At 39.0% G+C, this 24,999-nt stretch overlaps 3 protein-coding genes across 8 annotated transcripts in view; 2 read left to right on the top strand and 1 right to left on the bottom strand.

The window, feature by feature from the left end:
* LOC114274097 (flavonol synthase/flavanone 3-hydroxylase-like) overlaps positions 1-3,881 on the top strand; it is an 8,613-nt gene extending 4,732 nt beyond the window's left edge. Inside the window, exons 2-3 of the mRNA XM_082921057.1 lie at positions 160-487; positions 3,466-3,881. Coding sequence (XP_082777183.1) covers positions 160-487; positions 3,466-3,681 — 544 coding nt within the window. The 3' untranslated portion in view covers positions 3,682-3,881. The remainder of the gene's footprint in view (positions 1-159; positions 488-3,465) is intronic.
* LOC114274086 (fluoride export protein 1-like) lies at positions 1,928-24,999 on the bottom strand. Of its 6 annotated transcripts, none has more exons than XR_014364529.1 (9): positions 24,791-24,999; positions 19,322-19,747; positions 19,071-19,148; positions 18,364-18,462; positions 17,436-17,628; positions 16,846-17,270; positions 16,302-16,587; positions 15,754-15,835; positions 1,928-2,302 (listed from the first exon to the last, which is right to left on the bottom strand). XR_014364529.1 is itself a non-coding variant. In XM_082921055.1 (7 exons), the coding sequence occupies exons 2-7, from the start codon at positions 19,721-19,723 to the stop codon at positions 16,369-16,371; spliced, it is 1,416 nt and encodes a 471-aa protein (XP_082777181.1). In that variant the 5' UTR covers positions 19,724-19,747; positions 24,791-24,950; the 3' UTR covers positions 15,971-16,368. The 6 variants fall into 6 exon arrangements, 2 of the variants coding, with proteins under 2 accessions (XP_082777181.1, XP_082777182.1); XR_014364530.1 differs by lacking the exon at positions 1,928-2,302 and adding an exon at positions 8,297-8,610 and having other exon boundaries at positions 24,791-24,950; XR_014364531.1 differs by lacking the exon at positions 1,928-2,302 and adding an exon at positions 15,094-15,208 and having other exon boundaries at positions 24,791-24,950.
* Positions 9,851-12,726, top strand: LOC145821878 (uncharacterized). The gene is made up of 2 exons (XM_082918453.1): positions 9,851-10,024; positions 12,031-12,726. Exons 1-2 carry the CDS (start codon positions 9,851-9,853, stop codon positions 12,724-12,726), a joined length of 870 nt encoding a protein of 289 aa, XP_082774579.1.

Here is a 24,999-nt window from a genome sequence, read left to right as displayed (position 1 = left end):
AAATTTTAAATTAAGCATAAACGATCCACCATTCGGCTCGACTCGCAACTTATTTACATCTCTAACTGCAAGTGAAAAGTGTGAATTTTTTCAGAAGATCACGTGATCGTATACCTAATTAAAAATGTTTTTTTTTTTATTTATATATAAATGAGATAGGGAAGCAAACGAGGAATATGCAGAGCAAATGAGGGGGGTGGTGGAGAAGTTGTTCAAGTGGTTGTCATTAGGCATTGGGCTAGAAGGGGATGAGTTCAACAAGGAGCTAGGTGGGGATGAGTTGGTGTACCTTATGAAGATCAATTATTACCCACCATGTCCTAGACCTGACTTGGCACTTGGTGTGGTGGCTCACACTGACATGTGTGCACTCACCATTCTCGTACCAAATGAAGTCCCAGGATTACAAGTCTTCAAAGATGATCACTGGTACGATGTCAAGTACATCCCCAATGCCCTCATTGTTCATATTGGTGACCAAATTGAGGTAATTTCTTTTTCTTCCAATGTATGTAATTTGGATTGGAAGGCATTCACCGGATCCTCATTATGCGTTCTATTTTAATAATTCGAACTATTGATCTTGTAGGGTCTTTCACGTATATCATTTAAAAATAAAATAAAAATAAGTCAATCTAATAATCATAACTTATTCAATTTATTATATTAGTGTTAAAAAAATGAACGACAAATGTGTTTTTAAAAATATACTGTTCTTCTTTTTTTGTGACAAACACTACGGAAAAATATACTTTCGGCGATTAAAAATGCCGCATAAAACAAATTTGGTTGCCAAAGGTACACACTTTAGTTACTAAAAATATTTTCATCAGTATGTATTCTACTTTTGATGACTAATTAAGGTTTAGTCGTTGAAAATATGGTTTTGGGTGACCTAAAGTAAAAATTGGTCCCCAAATGTACAATCATTCGCTACTAAAAAGTATTTTAGTCGGCATTTAGTTCGCTTTTGGAGACTAATTGAGTTTTAGTAGTCGGCGACTAAGAAAAAATTGGTCTCTAAATGTATAATCTTTAGCTATAAAAAATAATTTAGTCGGCAGTTATCTTACTTCTAGCGACTAAAGTCTAGTCACAATGGTAATTAAAGTTTTGGAGGAAGGATTTCGAATTTTGGAGGGATTCCTAAACGATTTAGCGACTAAATTTTTGAGGTGTTCGGGAAAAGAATGGGTTTATTTCTTATTGGTGACTAATAGAAAGTGGTTGGGAAAAAAATAAACCGCGTAAACTAGGTCGAAGGTCGATTTGTCTCCCTCTCTCACTCACGTCTCCTCTCTGTCGCTTTGTCTCCATCATTGTCTGTTATTGGAGCATCACCGCAAGGGTTACACAAGCACCACCATCGACCCCAGACATGTCCTCTATTTCGCCCTCTCTCTCTCTCTCTCTCTCTCTCTCTCTCTCTCTCTCCATGTCCCTCTCTCTATCTTCTTCCATTCATATACCTTCACACCCAGCCCCAAGCATCTTTTCCATACTAAATCTATGAGGATGTTGGTCACCTGTGACTCAAAAGAATTATCTACTGCAAATTCCCATCAACAAACATAGCATGGATTCCCATTGATTTCTGTTAATTGAATCACCCACAAAAACTAGCCTCTTCCCTCTGATCAATCCCAGCATTTTTGTTGCATTGAACCTAAGAAAAATAACAATTTTGGGAAAGTTAGTTAAAAACTGGTTTTTTGGCCTTTTGTGAAAAAATATGTAAAAAAATATAGAGGTGATGTGACCCAAAATAAGTTAAAAGCCAAACCAAATTCCCAAATTAGGATAGTTTGATAAGTTGTTTTCCCAAATCTGCTCCCTTATTGATCTCAAAAAAATATGGTTCTGAATCAAATGGTAAAGCCGTTAGCAATCAAGAATCACCAAATTCATTATTTACTTCACAATGCAGTTTCAAATAAATCATAGAAAAGACAATGACTTATTTCAAATGAATCATAGTTGTCAAGTCACCAATTAAATCTGACCTAACAATGTATATCAAGCTAACACTCCCTCATGTGTGACCTCGTCTCACACATGGAGAGATAAACAGACCAAAAGATAAGATGCACGGCAACAGACAGATCAAAGTACTTCCTAAAACCAAAACTTACCATGTTAAGTCACCAAATGTCCCAAAACTTAAACTGTCATAAAATAGGCCCAAAAATATACAGCAAGCTAATATCAATAATAGAAAAGAAAACCAGATAGAACCTTGGAATGTCACAATCTTGTGGCTGCCACCTCCACTTCATGTACTCTTTATCCAACCTGCCATTACCTTCACAATTAACCAAAATCAATGGTTAACTTGGTTTTCCCTCGTAGAAGCTTTTTGCTCAAAGAGGGAATTTTTATACATTTACGCTCTGTTTCAATTGATGTAAAATAATTTACTTTGTAAAATCTTTTTATTGTAAAATAATTGTTATCCCCCTATTCCTTAGTTTTGGTGCATGCATTTTAAGAACTTGTATGTAGTCATAGTATTTCACTAGACAGTTGTGGCATACAGAGAAGGATCTAAAAATCGAAACAGAACAGAAATAATTAACATTTTAGCAGTAAGAGGAGGCAAGTCTGGGTTGCAGAGACTAGGATTAATCTTATCTAGGAGGTTGGTATCCAATTTAAACTCTAGAAAATGATAGAAACTAAATAGATCAAAGTATATATAGATAGACAGACAAATAGATAGGCTGAGAAGTATATTCAAATAGGAATGGGGTCCAACTGGAAGCATAGGAATGAGGTGGTTTTTCAGGGCTCTCAACCTGATCTGTATGGTTTATGTGATAAAATTAAAACCAGAGTGCCATTGTGAGTGAGAGCACCTTTTTCTGTGAATGATTGTCTTTAACCTACGGATTGACCAAATTTTTTTTTTTTTGTAGATGATGTATATAATAAATTAAACAAAGTTCACGGTTCAAAACATCAAAATAGAACCTATGGTGGATTCCATAGGTCCGGACAGCATCATCCAGTCCAGATTATAAACTGGAGGGAAGCCCAGTTCATATTGCATAAGATTCTATTAAGGGGTCGATTCCTTTATGAATGAACCATTTTACATTTGGTTTTTGTCTAATTCCTCAAAACACACACGCACATATTATCAATTGGACTAGTTGACATTGTGTGCAAAAATTAAATGACAAAATTGATGCAACTAAATCTGCAGGGATCAAATTACAGCAGTACTACATCCAGACAAAATCTTCCCCCCAAACACCCCAATGACGTGGCAAGGTTGATTGGAAAGTTTTGAGAGAAGAGACGAGTGTAGGAATGTGGATCATTAATTTGTCATTTTCTTGCCACGTCATTCAGGAGAGTTCGTGGAGGAGATTGTGAGGATGAAACATTTTTCATCAAATTGTGACAGAACATAAGAGATGAATTCCCAACTAATTTTTATTGTATTTTAATTTTGTTTAACAGATATTAAGCAACGGAAAGTACAAGGCTGTGTTTCATAGATCGACAGTGAACAAGGACACAACAAGAATGTCATGGCCAGTGTTTTTGGAGCCACCAGAAGAGCTTGAAGTTGGTCCCCATCCAAAGCTTGTTAACGATGATGATAACCCACCCAAATTTAAGACCAAGAAGTACAAGGATTATGTCTACTGTAAGCTCAACAAGCTTCCCCAGTAAAAACAAAAGCTACCATTTGAGCTTTGCAATGTCATGTTTTGCCTATGAGGTGTATCATTAACAGTACTAATGCGTATGTGTGTTTTACTCCTACTTGTATGCAATGTCTTGGATGCCAAATAATTTTACGATGTAATCGTTATTATTTTATCATATTTTACTTATCGTTTTATTAATATATCATGATTACATTGATTTAATGGGTCATGCCATTTTTTATTTATTGTCAATAATACAGTGATAACATTTTTATTTTTTATTTTTTATAATCCATGGATAATCACATTGTTCATGTGCAAATGCTGCATTTATTTTGTGTTTTAGAGGCGAATTCAATGAATGGTTCTAGCTAGGAGGTACCAAGCCATAGGTTTTAGTTTAGCCCCAAATTGAATTGACCAAAAGAAAAAAATAAAAAAAATACCCATTGTTGGTAGAATATGCTAATTTCCAGAATATTAAAAAATAATAATTAAAAATAAATGTTTGTAATTTAGGGAGACTTTTAAAATTATGAAATTTGTAATTTCAACCAAAATTTATAAAGTTTCAATTAATTAAGTCTCTTCATAATTGTGGTAGAAACAAATAAAACACACTTTATGCATGTTATTCTAAAGTATTGATTCAACATGTTCAATAATATTCTCATATCAATAAGAGTAAGACCAGCTAGTTATAAATTTTTACTAGTTATGGATACTGTAAGATAAATTGATGAAGAGAGAATAAATTGTATGTATTGATAGATATTGAATCTGTATAACACAAGGAGCAGCTCACTCTCTTTTATAGAGAGGAGAGTGTTGTACATAGGATGTCAAATGCACCGAAAGCAAAAGCAATAAACATTACAATAAACATTTTACTTTACATGTATATAATATATGCTAATGTATGACAGTTATATATGACACTAACATTATAATACACTAACAGCCCCCTCAAACTCAAGGAGGAGAGACACAAACCAACTTGAGTTTGGAGAGAGTAACAAAACGTGAAAATAAAATAAAAATAGGATAGGAGACACTGTATGGTCGTGTCAGATCGTTGTTGAAGACACGGTATGGTCGTGTCACACCGTTGGAGAAGACACTGTATGGTCGTGTCGGACCGTTGTAGCAGATAAGGTCTGGACAGTTTACGAGATCATGCCGGACCGATGTAGAAGCTAATCGGAATCAATGTCGAGACAGTTTACAGGGTCATGCCGGACCGTTGTAGAAGCTGACCGGAATCAATGTCGGGACAGTTTACGGGGTCATGCCGGACCAATGTAGAAGCTAACCGGAATCAATGTCGGGACAGTTTACGGGGTCATGCCGGACCGATGTAAAAGCTGACCGGAATCAATGTCGGGACAGTTTACGGGGTCATGCCGGACCGTTGTAAAAGATTGTGGTGGTGCACCAAGGGGGCGACTTAGGGAGTGCACCATGGGGTGGCTTGAGTGGTTCCCATGGTGTATAACCATGCTCACCAGCTTGGGTGGTTCGCATGGTGTGTAACCATGTTCACCATGATATATGCATAACCCCCCCTCAAACTCAAATAGGTGTGAAGATAGAAACCGATTTGAGGTTGAAACAAAGGGATTAATAAAGTGGAGTAAAACAGCTCAACACAGAGTGAAGATGTGAAAAAAAAATGATAGAAAGGGTTTTTGTTTTTTTTTTGTTTTTTTTTTTTGTCGGTTGTGGTGTAAAATTGTAATCGGGGTTGATCCCGGCATGAAGAAATGACAAGTTTGTGGAATGAAAAACGAGTTAGTTGTGAATGGATTTTTTGTTTTTTTTGGAATAAAAGCAGCCATCATTCAATAATGCAGTTGCTAAAGAGAAATATTAAAAAACAGTGGTGGAAAGAAAAGTTTAAAAGAAATGATGGGAAAGAAAAATAAATGTGTTTTTTTTTTTTTTTGAAATAATAATAATAATAATAATATATAAAATAAAGTGTTGGAATCCACTGGAATCAATGAAAGCTAGTATAATATATTGTAGTGGGGAAAAGAATGATGGGTATGTTGATTATAAAATAAAATAAAAATGGGTAGTGGAGAAGATGAGTGTAAAGAAAAGTTTAGTGGAAATAGTGTGTCTGGTATTTGTTTGTGGCCACGTCTTTGGCAGATCAAACACTTTGGGAAAAGTTTAAAGAAAAGTGTAAAATATGAGGGGAGAATGGGGACAAGCCCATGTGAGTGAAAGATGGGCTTAAAGAAAGTGAGGGATGTGGGCGGTGGATGTGTTGGTATGTGTGGAACTAGTCCCGCGCGGGCTGCTGACATTGCTAAGCTTTGAAGTGATGCCTCCAAATGTTGAAGGCTTGGAGAGAGAGACTGGCGAGGATGAACAACAGGATGTCCCATTTTGAGATCTTTCAAGTCGTTGATGAATCCTTAGAGTATCATGATAGACTCTCTGATCTAATTTTGGGTTTGGGTTTGAGTTTTACTGTGGGTGGAGAGAGGTGTGGGAAGGAGATGATGACCGGTTTCCATGGTGGTCATGAGCTCATAGATTGCAAGACGGATCGTGGATGATAGTGTGCATGTCACACGTTCAACTTGGCGAGTGTGTCAATGAAGACGGCAAACCAGCTAGCAGAATGGCGGCGTAACAACGGTTGGAGCAGGTCAGCAGCACAGTGCCGACTGCCGTGAGCAAGTGGATGAGACTGGTAGGCCGCGGGTGGAGAAGGTTAGGGTGGCGCAATGGTTGCAGCAGCGATGGAGGTCGCTAGAGGGGAGGGCACTGGTAGCGGCGGCACGGTGCTTCTGCGGAGGAGGAGCACAACTTGCTGACTGAGGAGCTGGATGGGGTTGATGATTAAACTGATGAGGGTGTTTTACGGTGGCAGATGTGGTGCTTCTGCAGTTGCTGTTGCAGTGATTATTGGCGGTGATTGGAGTGGTTGAGTTGGTCAGATCACGGCGTCGGTGGCTGTCGTGTGGGCCGACGGAGTGCTCGACGACGTAGGTAAGATCTATGTTGTAACAAAGCTGCAACAAGAAATAGTGATGGTTCACGGTAGCAAGAAATGTGGCAGCGGAATGAAGATATGTGTAGAGGTCCAGCGGGCGGCCAAGGTGAGGTTGCCGCCCGCCGGTGAAGCAGAATTACTAAGTTAAGAACCGAGCTCTGATACCATGTAAGATAAATTGATGAAGAGAGAATAAATTGTATGTATTGATAGATATTGAATCTGTATGACACAAGGAGCAGCTCACTCTCTTTTATAGAGAGGAGAGTGTTGTACATAGGATGCCAAATGCACCGAAAGCAAAAGCAATAAACATTACAATAAACATTTTACTTTACATGTATATAATATATGCTAATGTATGACAGCTATATATGACACTAACATTATAATACACTAACAGATACAACAAAAATTTATTAGCTCAAGTCCTCTAATTCTTTGGAGACTGGATGATGACCAAACTGCCCCTGCCCTTCCCAAGACTAACACGCAAAAAAATGGCAGTAACATACATGGAATTATCCCCATCGGGTAAATTTGAAGTATCACTTTTCTAATTGATGGGTCTTGGAGATCCACTGCCCAAGATGCAGGTATAGCATGGATTTGCTTGGATGACAACAACCAGCAAGAGGCTCAACAAGCATCAGCAGCTCATTCACTACCTTCTCCATTGGTGGCTGATGCTAAGGCTTGTTTGGAAGCTATTGGGTGGGCAACAGGCAAGGGTCTTAGGAAGTTTTGGTAAAAATGCTTCAATGAAAATCCATATTTGATTGGAGTTAAACATATTATTGATGATATCAAATACTATAGCCATTTTTTTTGTTATCTTAGTATAGGAAGGAATGTAATTAAACCAGTCCAGGCACTGACAACTGATATAATTAGTTTGTATGGTTAATATTATGCAGTTCTTAGTCCTCCAAAAAAAAAATCTCCTTTCTTTAATATTCACTGGTAATTCAATTATCTAGCAAAATGATATTAAGTTAATTAGACTATGCAAGATTAGGGCATTTAATCTAGTAATTGTGTAACACCTTTTGCGGTGTGAAGTCTCGGATTCAACTCATATGGAGCAAAATTTGATACCTTTTATACTATTGTGGGCTAATAGTCTGTTTAATGATATAAATATTTCTCCATATAGTAAGGCCCCGTTTAAGAATTAATATTTTAAATTTTTACAAAAAGATGTATCAAAAAATAAAGAATGATGTCACAACCTATAATAACTTTTAAAGTTTTTGACTATAAATCTCACTCCCCAAACATAGCCTAAATTTATAATAATGTTATGGCACTTTGTGATTTTTATTATAACACTTTGTGACTTTTATTATAGTATTTTATTTTGTAGTGAAAAAAATTGTCATATTTTGTGTTTATGTTATGAAATTTTACGATAAAATAATTAAAGAAATACCATATACACATTTTTTAGAGTGCATGTTATAATCTCTCCCAATATATATATATATATATATATCTGTGTGAGTGTGTGTGTTCAAACACAGAAACATTTAGTGTTGTATATCCAAAATAGATAAATGAAGCAATATACAGGAGTAAATATAAGGATTAAATATAAAACCAACAAATCCAGTCACACAACACAAAATTCCATCACAACACCTCCCAATATATATATATATATATATATGTATATGTTCAAACAGAGAAATATTTATAGAGTTGTATATCCAAAATAGGTAAATGAAACAATATACAAAAGTAAATATAAGGATTAAATACAAAACGAACAAATCCAGTCACACAACACAAAATTCAATCACAACATAATCAATATGCACATCCTCTTTCTCCTTTACTCAAATCCCTTCATAACAATTTGATTTACCTCTCTCTCTCTCTCTCTCTCTCTCTCATCAACTCTGCTTCTTTCTTCTTCCATCCCCTCATCTACATTCTCTTCTGTCAGTCAATTTAGTGCAACCGAAGAGTGAGGTGAAGAAAGAGAATAAAAGTGAAAGATAACCCAGAATTACAAAGACAATGGTGTAGAAATGATATGCATCTACAATAATGAAAAGGGTGAAGTTTCGAAAACTTTTTGAGCGATGAGAGAGAGAGAGTGAGAAAGAGAGAGCGGCGACAACAAAGGTGAAAGAGAAAGAGACGCCGACAACTAGATAGACGTCACATGAGACAGCGACCACAACTAAGGCAAAAGCGACAGATGAAACTACGTCACCGGCGGACGAAGCAGCATATGACCCCAGGCCCACCACGACACCTGCATCACCAAAAGGAACCCATGCTTCAGCACGAACTCATGTATCATCAAAGGCACCTGAGACACATTCTCTGGCTTTTCAGGTAGAAAATACAGTATCCCCCACAACGACCCAAGCTCACTCCGCCTCAATTGATACCACAGCACCTCCCACCACCATCATTTCTGCAACAACTCTGCATGGGAAGAGCCACGGCAACACATCCAGCTCCAAAACCTTCAAAGACGCGGTGTTATTCCCCTTCTCGTCTCAACAAGAAGCTGACTCCCCACCTGATCTCTCTGTCTCCGCCGTCCCAAGAGACGATGCAGATGTGGACGAAGTCTATCCAACTATCTCACTCTCCCCGGATGATCTCACTCGCATCAGAAACCCTTGGAAACACTCTATTATCATCAAACTTCTTGGCAAATCTCTGGGGTAAAACTATCTCATGTCCAAGGTGAGGACACTGTGGAAGCCCTCTGGTACTTGTCACGGTGTAGATCTGGGCAACCACTTCTTTCTTATCAAATTTCAGGAGAAAGCTGACCTCCTTGGTATATTGGCAACCATTTCCTCTCAGTTCGTAGATGGGAGCCCGAGTTCCAACCACAAACTGCTGTCATCTCTTCTGCAGTAATATGGGCTCGCCTGGTCTCCCTTTCCATCGAGTTCTATGACCGCTCTGTGTTGGAAAGAAGAGGCCACAAACTCGGCAAACTCATCAAGGTTGACATCCATATCGCAACCGGCGATAGAGGCAGATTCGCTAGAATTTGTATTCAAGTGGACCTCAACAAACCCCTAACGCCTATTATCAGAATCGGCAACATTCTCCAACGGTTGCTTACAAAGGACTCCCAAATATCTGCTTTCACTGCGGCTTGGTGGGCCACACAATAGACAAATGCCCATCCAAAGTCCACCATCTGCTTATGGAAGATTTAGCCTCAGTATCCACTGTTGGTGACAAGTTGCTGGCAACCCAAGCACCTTCTGAACCCGAGTTTGTAAAGTGGATGTTAGTGACACGGCAGAAACCCTATCGACCTCTAAAATCATCTTCTTCTGTACCGGCGTCAAGGCCTCCTCCGGCGACAACCACTAAGGTTTGGAGGAAGAAAACAACAGTCCCATCTACCCCCCTGACCCAGCTGACCCCCCTGACCCCCTTGTCCCAGCTGACCTCTCTGACCCCTCTGTCCTTACCCAGTCAACCTACACCCACAAGTCAAACCCCTCTACTCTATCCATCTCATCCTCGAGCCATGTGTGCTTGACACCTATCCCTGTTTCCAACTCCTTTGCTATCCTAAACTGCTGCCACGCCTCAGCCCATGCAGATATAGACCCCTGTTTCATACCTCGTCCCTCTCCACCTTGTCTGTCCAACACCAGTAACACCTTGAACCCCCCCACCGTCTTGTCACCCTCAGCTGTCTCTCCCCACTTTAAATCCCCTTCACCACCCTCCAACCTTAAACATCTCAAAATTTTTGTCCCTCTTTCTCCTCCTACCCGCCCTCTTTCTCCCCCCGTTCACACACTAATAATGCCTCGCTGACACTGCACTCCACATCAACCACGGCCCGACCTCCCAACCTCATCCTCTCTACCCCCCAATCACCTGACCCCACTCTCCTTGGCCAACACAGAACTTTGTTTTCCTTTTCACCCACTAAATCTGCCCCAACATGCAAGACAAGGCTGGAACATGGGCACCAACTCTCTAAACCGAGTGGACGACCAACTGATCTCCATGATCCAGAGGGACCCATCTCATATTCTCGGCTAGTACGACCCCAACATTCTCAACATTTGGATGTCCCTAATCCCCCACTACCCCTCTCCAAACCTGTCCTCATCCAGACAAACAGTGGTAATGCATTTCCTCTCAACACCATACACTTATGCAAAGGATGCTCCCCGCCAAACGATTCAATACAACCAAGTGTCCATTCCCTCTCACAACCTCCTCTCGAATCTGCAACAGGTCCTCCAAAACATTCTTGTGGAAACCTTTCTCCCACCCCCTCCACCACCCCAAAGGGACTCTCACTGCCTGGTAGCGCATCTACAAGAATTCCTAATGGATGGAGCATCCTACAGCGCCAAACACATAGTGGCAGAACGAAACCTCTTCAAACTCCACGTTATCATGAAGTCCTGTCTGAGGCTCGCAAGTTCCAGCCTCGAACACTTGATTACCTTAATCCCGGCTCTCTAGAACAACTCCCCGCTGCACCTGAACCCCGGGTGGCTAACCTCGGAGGAGGAAACCTTACCGTAGGGCGATCTCTCTCACCCCCCACCCCCTCTGTTCACACCTCCAATGAAGATCCTCCTTTAAAACTATAGGGGTGCGGCGAACCCTCACTTCTACCGCCATCTGTTTGATCTACTCATTGTGTATAAGCCCCAAATGCTGGTCATCACTGAAACCCGGGTAGGCGAAAACAGAGGCAAAGCCATTGTGGAAAACCTAGGCTTCACAAACAATCATATTGTTGAACCAGCTAGTTATGCGGGTGGTATTTGATTGCTGTGGAATGAACTTGAGATCAACTGTGAAATACTATCCATCTCTACCCAAGAAATCCATGCTTGTGTCCAGGTATCTCCTAACTCCACTCCTTGGATCTTTTTTCTATTTATGCTAGTCCCTTGTACAGCAACAGGAAAACATTGTGGTCTAAGCCCAAAAATTTTGCTGATTCTCACCAATCTCCCTGGCTTATGATGGGAGACTTCAATGAAATTTTAACAAGCTCAGATAAGGCAGGTGGTAGACCCATCAACACCCATAGAGCTCTCCGTTTTCAAGATTGCATTAATCATTGTGGCTTCATCAACTTGGGCTTTTCTGGACCAAGATTCACATTGTCAAATCTTAGAGTTGTGGGCAGTCTAATACGGGAACGTCTAGACAGATGTTGGAGTAACAACAATTGGCACACCCTGTATCCCAATACCCATGTTCTACACCTTCCCCGTTTACACTCTGACCACTGTCCTGTCCTTCTTGACACCAACCCTTATCCCACCTCAAACACATCCCGGCCTTTCCGTTTCGAAACAATTTGGCTATCAGACCCTTCCTTTTTTAGTGTCGTAGATAGTTGCTGGCATCCTCGTGAAACCCCCTTCAAGTTTGGTGCCGACCTTTTTACCGACCGAATTAAAACCTGGAACAAAGAGGTGTTTAGCAACATATTTTTTCGGAAAAAAAAAGCTTGTTGCCCGCCTTCTTGGTACCCAACGGGCTCTTGAATCCCACCCATCTCCCTTCCTCTTCAACTTAGAACTCACTCTTACCCAAGAATACCATAGCCTTCTCAAATTAGAAGAAGATTTTTGGGCCCTTAAGTCCCCCGTCAATTACACCCTTGATGGCGACCGCAACACTAGATTCTTCCACCTCACTACTTTATCTCGTCGTCGTCATAATGAAATCCTCGCAATCAAGGACCCAAATGATCACTGGATTTTTGAGTTAGCTTCCATCAAGAAAGTCGTTGTTGACCACTTCACTAACCTGTTTCACTCTAGTCTCTGTTTTGCACCCTTGTCTCTGTCCCTTGACTTAACCCTCCCTACCATTCAGTCCGACTTTCACCCCCGCCTCTCAGCGATTCCTTCCATGCTGGAAGTCAAACAAGCCCTTTGGACTTTGAAACCTCTCAAGGCACCAGGCCCCAATGGACTTCACCCCATCTTCTTTCAGAAATGCTGGGAGACTGTAAAAGTTTCAGTCTATAATTCTATTGCTAACTTTTTCTCTACCGGAAAACTTGACCCCTCTTTTAACTGAACCCTTATTTGCTTGATTCCTAAAATGGAACAACCAGAGCTGGTGACCCACTTTTGTCCCATTGGTCTTTGTAACACCATCTACAAAATCATTTTCAAAAATCCTGGTGAATAGACTAAGACCTTTTCTGAATGATCTCATTAGTCCGTTCCAATCTAGCTTTCTTTTGGGCCGCAAGAGCATGGACAATGTCATCATTCTCCAAGAAGTGGTTAATAACTTCAAATACAAAAAAGGTCATAAAGGCAATCTTTTGATCAAATTGGACCTTGACAAAGCTTACGACCGCCTTGAATGGAGTTTCATTAGACAAATGCTCACCAAATTCAACTTCCCCACCCACTAGATCAAGCTTATTCTTTCTTGTATTTCCTCCACGGAATTTTCCATCATTTTCAACGGTGAACTCACTGAAACTTTCACTCCATCTAGGGGCATCCGTCAAGGGGACCCTCTTTCTCCATATCTCTTTATCCTTTGCTTGGAATATCTTGCTTCCATCATTTCTCAAGCTTGCACGGACAAATCTTGGAAACCTATCAAAATTGCCAGAAATTGCCCCTGCCTCTCCCACCTCTTCTTTGCGGATGACATCATTTTGTTCGGAGAAGCAACCGAAAATAACTGCATCACGATGAAGACCATTTTGGATGATTTTTGCACCATTTCGGGCCAAAAAATTAGTACCTCCAAATCAAAAAATTTCTGCTCCAATAGTGTGGACCAATCCCACCGCAATCACCTGGCTAACATCCTCATTTTTCCTATCTCCCAAAATATTGGCAAATATTTGGGTTGTCCTATCTTCCAAGAGCGGCCCAACCAGGCCACTTTCAGATTCATCATTGAAAAAATTCAAAAAAAGCTTTCTAGCTGGAAAGCCAAGACCCTCTCCCTCGCAGGTAGAAACACTCTCATTCAGGCCGTCACTTCGTAATGCAATGTCACTCCCTCCCCAAATCTGTCACCAACCATATTGACAAACTCAACATGGATTTCTTGTGGGGCTCGTCTCCCAATCACCGAAAAATACATGCCATCAATTGGAATGAAGTCACCAAACCTAAACACCTAGGAGGTCTAGGTATTCGCAAATCTCACCTTTCCAACCAAGTTGCCATGGCCAAACTCAATTAGAGATTTCATTCGGACAAGGAAGCCCTTTGGACCAAAATTCTCAGTGCTAAATACTCCATGGAAATTAAAATCTCGAGTAGACATTCCCATACGTGGTGCAGTATCAGGAAAGGTAGAGAGTTATTCAACGAGGGCTCGTGTAAACTAGTCAAAACTGGTAGCCACACCTCTTTTTGGTTTGATAATTGGCTTGGAGTGGGGAGCATCCGCAGCCACATACAGGGCCCCTTTACTCTTAGAGAGTTGGACCTCAAGGTAAAGGACTGTTGGGTTGACCACCATTGGAACTTTGATTGCCTCTCCACCATCCTCCCCAACCTTATTAAATCCAAAATCGAGAGTACCACACTTCTTTGGCATGGTCACGCCGAAGACACTTTCACGTGGACACCATCTTGTGATGGTATTTTTAGCAGCAAATCGGCTAACCTCCTTGCCCTCAAACCATCTTCTACCCCTCCTTTCCCTAGTTGGAAATGGATTTGGCATACGCCCACCACCCCCCGGATCCAACACTTCCTTTGGCTTGCTTCACATACTAGACTGCCCACCAAATCTCTCCTCCTCACTCGAAAGATTACTCAAGTCAACCTTTGCCCCCATTGCCTATCCCACCCTGAAACCATCACCCATGCTCTGTGTGACTGTCCCTCTTCCTGGGCCCTATGGACCCTCCTGGGCATTCCCGAATCCCTCACCCCCTCCTTCTCTTTGGACACTCCCCTTTGGCTCCGTGCCAATTGTGAATCAAACATTCACCATCAATCGTGTCTTTGGGCTGTCCTTCCCCCCCCCCCACCTATTGGACCATCTGGCAATACCGCAACGCTTTCTGTTTTGATACCAACCCCCTCTCCCGCCCCTTCTCCCCAACCCCACTGCCATCACCGCTAATGCCGTCAATTGGCAATTCATCTCAAACTTTCCCTACCTGCCCAAGACCAAGATCTTATCCATTGCGAACTGGAAACCTCCCAACCATCCTAGCTTCAAACTCAACATTGATGGAGCAGCTCATGGTAATCTCGGGGCTGCCTCAGCAAGGGGCATCATCAGAGATTCCAATGGCATTTGGATCAGTGGTTTTAGCCGCAACATTGGATACACAACTAGTGTAGTAGCAGAATTGTGGGGACTTCGTGACGGGCTACAATTGGCGAGAGACCTCAATTTGCCTAAAATTGAAGTAGAAACTGATGCCACCACCGTGCAACACTTGTCGCACAACCGGTCTCCAATACATCATCCTTTTAGTAATCTAATCTCTGATTGCAGGTGGCTCCTCGACCAACTCGGAGTACAGGAAAGTCATCACATCTTCCGTGAAGCAAACACTTGTGCGGACCTGCTGGCCAAAGAAGGACACAAGTTGACTGAAGGCGTTCATATTTACTCTACTATGCCTAGTTTTATTACTGAACTTGTTTGTATGGACGCTATGGGAACTTCTTATCCCAGATTTGTACTTGACTCTTCTTAGCTTTTATATATCCTTTTATTACCAAAAAAAAAAGAAGAAAAGCATTCAATGTTTCCACCTCTGTAATACCAAAGAAATATTTTTTATTTGAAAGAAACAGTTGAATAATCTGTGTTCAAGCAAGAAAATTAATGCAACCAACACATTTCATGAATCACAACCAAAATTTATTGCCTTGAACCCATGAAGCTTCAAATCCACAAACACACATCAAAGCATAGTGTCTTAAACCTATTGTATGCAAACAAACAGTTCATAATTGAAATGGTCTCCTATTTCACTTGTGTAATTGATGATTTTTATGCCTAGCTAGTTGTTGCTGCTGTTAGAAAAACATTTTACTCATTAGATGACTTCTAGAAAAAACAAATGGAAAGAATTTAAAACGATTTCAAAATAAGATTGGATACCTTGTTCCACGATGCAGAATTCTTACATGATCGAGCTGCTCAGCCATGTAACCGCTGAGGTTGGACTCGTTCGGAAAGTTAACTTCAAAATATAAAGAAAAAAAAAATCAAATTCAAATTCAAATTTGAAGTTAAAAATAAATAAACATGAAAAAAAGAGAGTAAATGAAATTAAGCAAACTACTAATAGACAGTGGAAAAGAGAGTAGGTTAACACTTGGGTAATAGAACATTTTTGTAATTTAAGATAATTAAGGATGAGAATTTGAAGGCCTGGGAGCCTCCACCACATTTGCATAGTATATAAGATGCAGTTAACCAAACTATAGCTACTGTTCAAACAAAAGTAATTCTGGGCTTTCATTTTAGAGAGGACATGAATACATTGTACGAAACAAATGTCATAGTAAAAAAATTTCTAAAATGGTTACTATTCAGCATTGAAGTGATACTAGACAAACTTCAGCAGGTTGGAGCAGAGAGGATCGCTGGAATGCCAAATCATACAATAAAACAGTGCAAAGGATCTCATATATGCGAAAACTGACCTTCCCATAGTTGGCTACCTTATCAAGCCTAGCTGAAGAAAGAATCAAAGTACTGGACTCGGACATACTAATCATAGCCCATGACCCAATCAGGTACTGAGTATATCAGAGTTCCCAAGCTGAACGACAGTGCAACAGTGATCACGGCATACACTTCTGCTCTCCAGGGGTGGTTGCTCTGACTCATTGCGTGAAACTCAGCCATGAAAGTGGAAACGGTGCTTAAACAACCCATCAGTCCAAACTGTATGCCAGTTGCAACAGTATGACAGGTAGTTGTATTCACCTGAATTAAACAAATCGTAACTTCCTTAAGATTCCCAAAATCTCATTCATATGTGCAAGTAACAAAGTATGCATTGGTCAGAGTTAAAGTGTAGAAATAGAGTACGAATCAAGCAATAATAATGGGAACGATCACATGCATATATTATTTAGATTTCTAAAATGTGAGAATTTCTTTATCCTGTTCAAATGCAAAGGGCAGAGGTGATCTCCTTAATATTGTCTACATTAAACATGTATACTTCTATACGAATATTACCGCTTTCTTTACTATAGCAAGTGCTGCCATGACACAAGCTGCAGAAACATTGGCAATTAGAGTCCCAATAGGAAGCCATTTCCACAAGCCTGCTTTTCCTAGGCCATGGCCATTAAGCCGGGCTAAGAACCACCTGATCCACACATCGAAAGGTCCAACAATGCAAGCTAACCATAGCTGCGCTTCACTGCTGCCACTGCGAAAATCTCTCTTCTCCAAAGCTGCACTTATCCCCCATAACAAGCCTAGCATCAATAGCAGCACCACCAAAACTGCTGCTTGACACTTGCAATAGTCTACCTTCCAATTGCTTTTAAAGTTAGGAAGGTCACTTACTGAAAATAAGTTTAACATTTCCAGAATCCATTTTAGGCCCTGAGCTGTCCTTATTCCAAATTTGATTGAATAATCAGCAAGAATCATGCCTGCAAACCAAAGTGAAAATTGCTCACCTTAGATTAGCCACAAAGGGGCAAGTCTGTTAAATTCTAAATAAGCCTGAAAAGAACACCAGCACGATGAGAATAAAATTCAAATGTCTTTCTTCTCACGTACTCTTACTTATATGCTCATGTGAAATATTACATTACCTATGACAAACCCGAGTACAACAAAACCCCATTTTCCTTTAACACTCAGGTCAAGCATTTTATGATTCCAACCACTGAAAGTTGTAAGGCTTCCCAAGTAACCAGTTGTCAGTCCAATGTCTAGATGGTCTGAAACTCTGGATATATCTCCTTTGAAAACAACACCCAACCACCCCATTAAGAACGAGCCAACCTTAGTTAATGAAATAAAATTTGTATTAGGCACAAAAACCAGATTCAAGTACCTGATCAGACTAAAATGTAGAAAGTTATACGTTGCAAATTGAACTAATACCTAACATGGAGATGGAGTTTACAAGCAAAAGCCCCAAGGACAAAATGAGGTGATAAATTCTTAACCCCAAGCCTACCAGGACTACGTGAGGTCATTATGATTTGGGCCAGATATAAGTATTAAGGTCCATGCTACAACATGTTGCAACTAAGGTAATGGGCAGAAGTGAGCAAGTGCCAGCATAGCTGAGCCCACATCCTATCACCTTCTACCATAAAAGAATCATTAGGTGTTACACAACCAGAAAAAGAAAAAAGAGATTTCATGACCAGATCCTCCAACAATTCATCCCTACAATATACAGAGCATTTTCCCCAATAACTATTTTGCCCAAGGGTGAGTTTCCAAAGCCCAATAATGAGGCTGAAAATGCATATAACCAAACAAAAAATGGTTGGACACCAAATTACACTCACAAAGGTAATCACATTAAGATTATGTATCTGGCCTCTTTCACTATGTAGTGCAGATAACGTGGAATCGGTACAAATCTAAACATTTGCAAATAAAGTTCTTTGAAAGTATATAACAGCCTTACTAATATGCATGTTTTCCACGTCACACGTGACCACACCTTTTTAATGTAAATAGTGTGTGTGCGTGTGTGTGAGAGAGAGAGAGAGAGAGAGAGACCATATTAGAAGGAAGATCAAGGTACAAAATGCTTTGATCGCTTGTGGCACCAATTACTCCAGGGCCAAACAATTTTTGCAGTAAATACCGTGTTAAAACCTACAAAACATCACATACACAGGTCAGAATCTCACAAGAAATGCTACCTTAGCAACCATCCCAAACTTCGGAGCCAGAGAGTTTGCAATACTGAACTGTATTGTCCAGCCACAACATCAACAAAATGTACAAGAATACTTGTAGTCAAGCAATGCAACCAATCTGCTAGACAAAAGTAACATGTGAAGAGACAACAACAGAGAACCAGAACGTCAGAATCTCTCAATTTTGGCTCTGAGGCAATTTTGAATAACACACAGTTGTCTTTTCTAACATTACTTCTGCAGCTCAAGAATTTTGGTATTCATATAGATGCTTACACATCAGTGACCCTCCCTTTAGTAGATGATAAAATTTTAAATTTGAAATCAGCCCATAAATAAAATGTATATCTAAAAAGGGGGGAATTTGATACGTAAATTAAGGATGAACATGCACAAAACAAAATTCCATCCAATTCTTTGATTATAGCCAAAAACAAAAGCATAGGGTAATGATAACAGTATTAAGCAACCCAATGCCCCTAAGGTTCCGGAATCCACTTTTATTATTACGGTCGGATTAAATATTAACCCAAAAAAAATTTGACCTAAAAAAAATCATATTACCCCAAGAATTCCTAAAACAGCAAGATGGAGGAGGCATGAAGTGTAGTCCAATAGCCACGGTAGCTCATTCCTATTCTCCTGCAAATAGAACATGTGACACATAAACAACATCACATATTTGGGCATAGAAGGAAAAAATAGTAAGAAACATTGAGAACCATAGACCAGTGTCTACAAGGGTAGTTCAGCACCAATTTCTATCAATACCAGCAATAAACTAATAAACAGGAAAATACAGGATGAAAACTCACTTGCTGCTTGTCATCAGAATGTATGACTGCCTGTGTAGAAAGAGGAGATATAGTTTCCATTGTCGATGGAAATACAGGGGAGGCAACGGCTAATGCAGTGGGATCATGGGACCAAAACCCACGTGGCTGGAATAAAGCATCCTCAAGAATAGGCACAACACTACCAGTTTCAGTCACATTATCAACAGGCAATTGTCGCCTGCCACTTTCACTGTAACTATTGCTGCGAAGTGCCCGATCTCCAGTATCTCCAGCCTCTGAAACAGTCTCACTTTCAAGATCATCATCTTTTTGAGTGGATTCAGCATTTGTGAAACTAAAAGAACGCCTTCTCAAAGAAGAACCAGCACTGCCTGCCCGATTAAAAGATCGACGTCCAGAAACACCAAGCTCAAGATCCATGATTGTTGTACCCTCTTGCAATGACTTGACAAGAAACCATAATGTTAATTCAACGAACAAGGTAAGATAAACAATCATAACGATGGAGTGTCTTAAAACTAACCATAAGTACTGTTAACCAATACACATGGTTGTCAAATCGTAAATCGTAATGGTGTTGTACCAAATCTTGAATCAAATGGAATCGTTTATCGTAAAGATTCAATTATTTTTTTAAAATTACTTAAAAAAATATGTGTATGTTAAATATATTTTATAAATATAAAATATTTAAATCTAATCCGATAAAAATATTTTTTGAATGATGATCATGTAATCTAAAAAGTAAGAAGTTAATATAGGTTCCATGTAAAATCACCTCATAGCTTACCAACAATGTTGAAATTTCATAAGCATAGATACATTTACAAGTAATAATGTCCCAATAATAAGAAACATTTAATTGAAATTTTTTATGATGCTTGTATATATATATATACTCACGAAAAAAAAGAAAGAGCGGAGGAAAGTAGGTTTAGAACATGAGAGGAGTGAGAGAGGGGAAAGGGTGTGGTGGTGGTGGTGGTGTTGTGGTTAACAATGGAGATTCAGAAAAGGAAGGAAATGGGTTAGTAATTTTTGGTGGGAGTTGTGTGAATCGTAATAGAAGTGGGGTGCGTGTGTAGTCGGCGTTGAGTGGACGAGGGTTTTTTTTGGTTTTTATTTTATTTGAGTGATCCGATTGTGGTGTGGTGTGGTGTGGTGTGGGTGGGGGAGATATATTGAGATCAAGACCGGATCTTTTCAGTTCGGCTCGTGAGTTTATTTTTAGGTTTATACCTAGATTCTATAGAATGTTATTTTGTTAATAAAATTAAATTACAAATAAAGAGACCGTCACCACTCCATAAATTCAAAATCCTAACCTTTCTCTCACCGCACACTCTTATTGTATTTTAGGTGGGAGTTGTGTGAATCGTAATAGAAGTGGGGTGCGTGTGTAGTCGGCGTTGAGTGGACGAGGGTTTTTTTTGGTTTTTATTTTATTTGAGTGATCCGATTGTGGTGTGGTGTGGTGTGGTGTGGGTGGGGGAGATATATTGAGATCAAGACCGGATCTTTTCAGTTCGGCTCGTGAGTTTATTTTTAGGTTTATACCTAGATTCTATAGAATGTTATTTTGTTAATAAAATTAAATTACAAATAAAGAGACCGTCACCACTCCATAAATTCAAAATCCTAACCTTTCTCTCACCGCACACTCTTATTGTATTTTTTCTTTTACATACAAAACTTACCCACTTGTAATTAGTTTTGATCATAAATATCTTCACGTCAAAGTTGGAAGATGAGCAGTCCACTAACAACAGGGAAAAAAATCAAAACTGACAGGGAAGAAAAATCAAAACTAAACACCACTAACTAGTCCAATAAAATTGGTTGTTAAACAAATTTTGGGTTGGCTTCTCATCTGGTTGAGATCTCAATCTAAGATAATTTAAATGAATGTGTTACTGATTGTGTTAATATTAGTGGCTAAATTTTAGCTAACTACAGTAACGTTTGAATCTCACAATGTAAGTGTTAAATAGTGTGCTAGTGGATTTTGTTAGTGTCAGTTTTTAACTTCTTTGTTAATTGTGGCTAGCTTATTAGCCAGCGTGAGAGAGAGGGAAGTGGGAGAAGGGGACGTGGGAAAGTGCCTTGGGGTCGTCCGACCGGATGTCCGGCCGGTCATCCCCCGGACGTCCTGACCCTTCACAAAAAAAAAAATAAAATAAAATAAAAAAAAAAAAATTGCGGTTGACCCACGGGACGACCTGCCCATTCTGCTGTCTTCATCCTTCACCTTAACACATATTATTTATATATATAATACACACGCATTTAATGCATATTATTTATACTTGTCTTCATCCTTCACCTTAACACATATTATTTATATATATAATACACACGCATTTAACGCATATTATTTATACTATTTTATTTATTATTTATATATATATATATATATACACTTAACACACATCTTAACATGCACATTAACACATCCATTACACCACCACTCACTCTCTAAAATTAATAAACTCTTAACATACCTTGCCACATATTTTTGAGCCCCACTTTTATTACTTTTTGTCATATAACACACATTTTAACAAACAATTTTAGCTATCCCCTTGTGGATGCCCCAAGGGTCTACAAAATTCATCACAAATTTTATTTCGATAATCTGAACTGTTTATTTTTAAGGACACATTTAGTAGAATATTCATACAAAAAATTAAAATCATCAAATATTGATAATTATATGTTTGAATCAAATTTGTATTACAAAAAATAAATAGTTATTCTTAAAATTATATTTGTCGTCCATTTTTTTTAAAATAAATATGATTCAAGCATATAACTATCAATATCCAATCATCTTATTTTTTGCATGAATAGTCTACTCAACGAATACCAAAAAAAAAAAAGTACAAATCACTAAAATCAGTTCCAAAATAAGCGTACTACACCCAAACGCTCTTCTAAATTGAATACCAACTTGAAAGAAGTCAAACTCATTTCTTTTGATATCTTTGTATCAAAGTTGAAAGATGGATAACTAACAATGGGGATGAAAAATCAAAGCGAAACACCACTAACTAGTGAATTTAAAATTAGATCTTCCATTATAATCATGTAAGTGAATTTAAAATCATAACCCTCCTCGACTAGTACAATATTGTCTGCTTTGAAGTTAGGCGAAAACCAACAGCTAATTCCTCACGGCTTTAAAATGTCTTATACTAGTCTAAGAGAGTTTAACCCACTTATGTAGTGGAGTTGTAATATTTCATAGAGCAATATAGAATAGTGCACCCACATAAAATGCCTCATACTGGTCTAAGAGAGTTTAGTCCACTTATGCAGTAGAGTTGTGATATGTCACAGAGCGATGTGGAATAGCACAACCACATAGCACCCGCACCTACATAACTCCGTAGTGCACCCGCATAACACCCACATAACTCCCTAGTCTACCCACTTAACTCTGTGATATCTCATAGAGCACTCCTACATAACACTCATATAGCTCCCTAGTCTACCCACATAACTCCCTAGTCTACCCTGTGATATCTCATAGATTGATGTGGAATAGTGCACCTACATAACTTCCACATAACACCAATTTAGTCCACTTATGTAGTAAAGTTGTGATATCTCATGGTGCATAACTCCCTAGTAAACCCACATAACTCTGTGATATCTCATAGAGCACTCCCACATGACACTCACATAACTCCCTAATGTACCCACATAACTCTGTGATATCTCATAGAGAGATGTGGAATAGTGCACCCACAAAACTCCCACATAACACCAGTTTAGTCCGCTTATGTAGTAGAGTTGTGATATCTCTCCCACATAACACCCACATAACGATGTGGAATAGTGCATCCCCATAACTCCCACATAACACCAGTTTAGTCCACTTATGTAGTAGAGTTGTGATATCTCATAGAACATAACTCCCTAGTAAACCCACATAACTCAGTGATATCTCATAGAGCACTCTCATATAACACTCACATAATTCCCTAGTCTACCCATATAACTCTGTGATATCTCATAGAACGATGTGGAATAGTGCACCCACATAACTCTTATGTAACACCAGTTTAGTCCACTTATGTAGTAGAGTTGTGACATCTCATAGAGCATAACTCTCACATAACACCAGTTTAGTCCACTTATGTAGTAGAGTTATGATATCTCATAGAGCATAACTCCCACATAACTCCCCAATGGACTGGCTGCCTAAGTAACTTATGTAGTAGAGTTGTGACATCTCATAGAGCATGACTCCTACATAACACTAGTTTAATCCACTTATGTAGTAGAGTTATGATATCTCATAGAGCCTAACTCCTACATAACTCCCCAATGGACTGGCTGTTTGAGTAGGGAGTTTTCACAGATGAAACTCCCACATAACTCCCTAGTGAACACATAACTCCCCACACATTACTCTCTAGTGGACACATAACTCCCCAGTGGACTGGCTGCTTGAGTAACAGTTGACCCTCATTGACTAGCACGATGGCCCTGTTTGGTGTAGCTTAAAAGTTGCTTATTTCAGCTTTCAGCTTAATTTAAGCTATTTTGATGTGTTTGGTTTAGCTTATAGCTTATAGCTTTTTGGAAGTCAGAAATCAGCTTATTCTTTGAGTGGGGCAGGAGATGCTTAATTTATAAGTCAGAAATCAGCTTATGTTCATAGTTATAAGTTATAAACTGCTTAAGTATAAATTATAAGCATTTTTCCTCAGCTCTACCAAACAAGGCTGATATTGTCCCTTTTGAAATTAGGTGAAAACCAGCAACTAACTGCTTACGGCTTTAAAAGGTCTCATACTAGTCTAAGAGAATTAGTCCATTTATGTAATGGAGCTGTGAGTTCTCATAGAGTGATGTGGGATAGTGCACCCACAAAAATCATATAAGAGAATTTAAATTTGCACTAATCCAATAAATTACAATTTAGAGAGACAAAAACAAAGAGAACGCATATGAACAAGTTGAATTAGATGAAAAGCTATTACATTGCATCAAAACCCTCTAGGTCTATTTTGACAAAACAATTAAATTTTTTTTTAAAAATTTTTTTGAGTCATATCAATTTTCACACTAATTAATATATTAACAGATGATGTGGTTTAATTTTATTGATGAGTCCTTATAGTTTGTATAATGGGTAGGGTCCATAATTTTAAAATGACAATGTTATAACATGTGTTCATACATTAATAGATATAATAATTGGTGTGTAGCACTATTATTTTTCAAACAAAGTCAATAAATAAATAAAATAACTTTAACTTATTTTTTATAATAGGCTGCACATTTCATAATCATATATTTTAAAACAAAATAGCAGTAATAAAGGAAACAATCAACTAATTAATTAACAAATAAATAAAAACCAGAATAATAGCGCGAAAACCACCATTGGCCCAGGAGAGAGAATCATAATACAATACATTTGAGTAATCTATATCCAGACATGTAGAGAGAGAGAGAGAGAGAGAGAGAGAGTACCAGGAATAAATATGATTAAATCGTCCAAACACGCCAGTGAGGCTTGAACAAAGATCAGAATGACTTGGGTGAAATGGGTTCTCTGTCAAAGATATTTATATATGGGTATATATTTGCGTACAGCGATGAGATCAGAAGAAGCAACAGAGTGGTTTAGATGGATCTGGTTTCTTTAATACGCTGAAGTTAATATACTAGATCAGTAATGT

Source organism: Camellia sinensis, chromosome 3, assembly GCF_055761805.1.
Source record: "Camellia sinensis isolate YWXY chromosome 3, ASM5576180v1, whole genome shotgun sequence".
Classification (NCBI taxonomy): Eukaryota; Viridiplantae; Streptophyta; class Magnoliopsida; order Ericales; family Theaceae; genus Camellia; species Camellia sinensis.
This window is presented reverse-complemented; position numbering and strand designations above follow the sequence as displayed.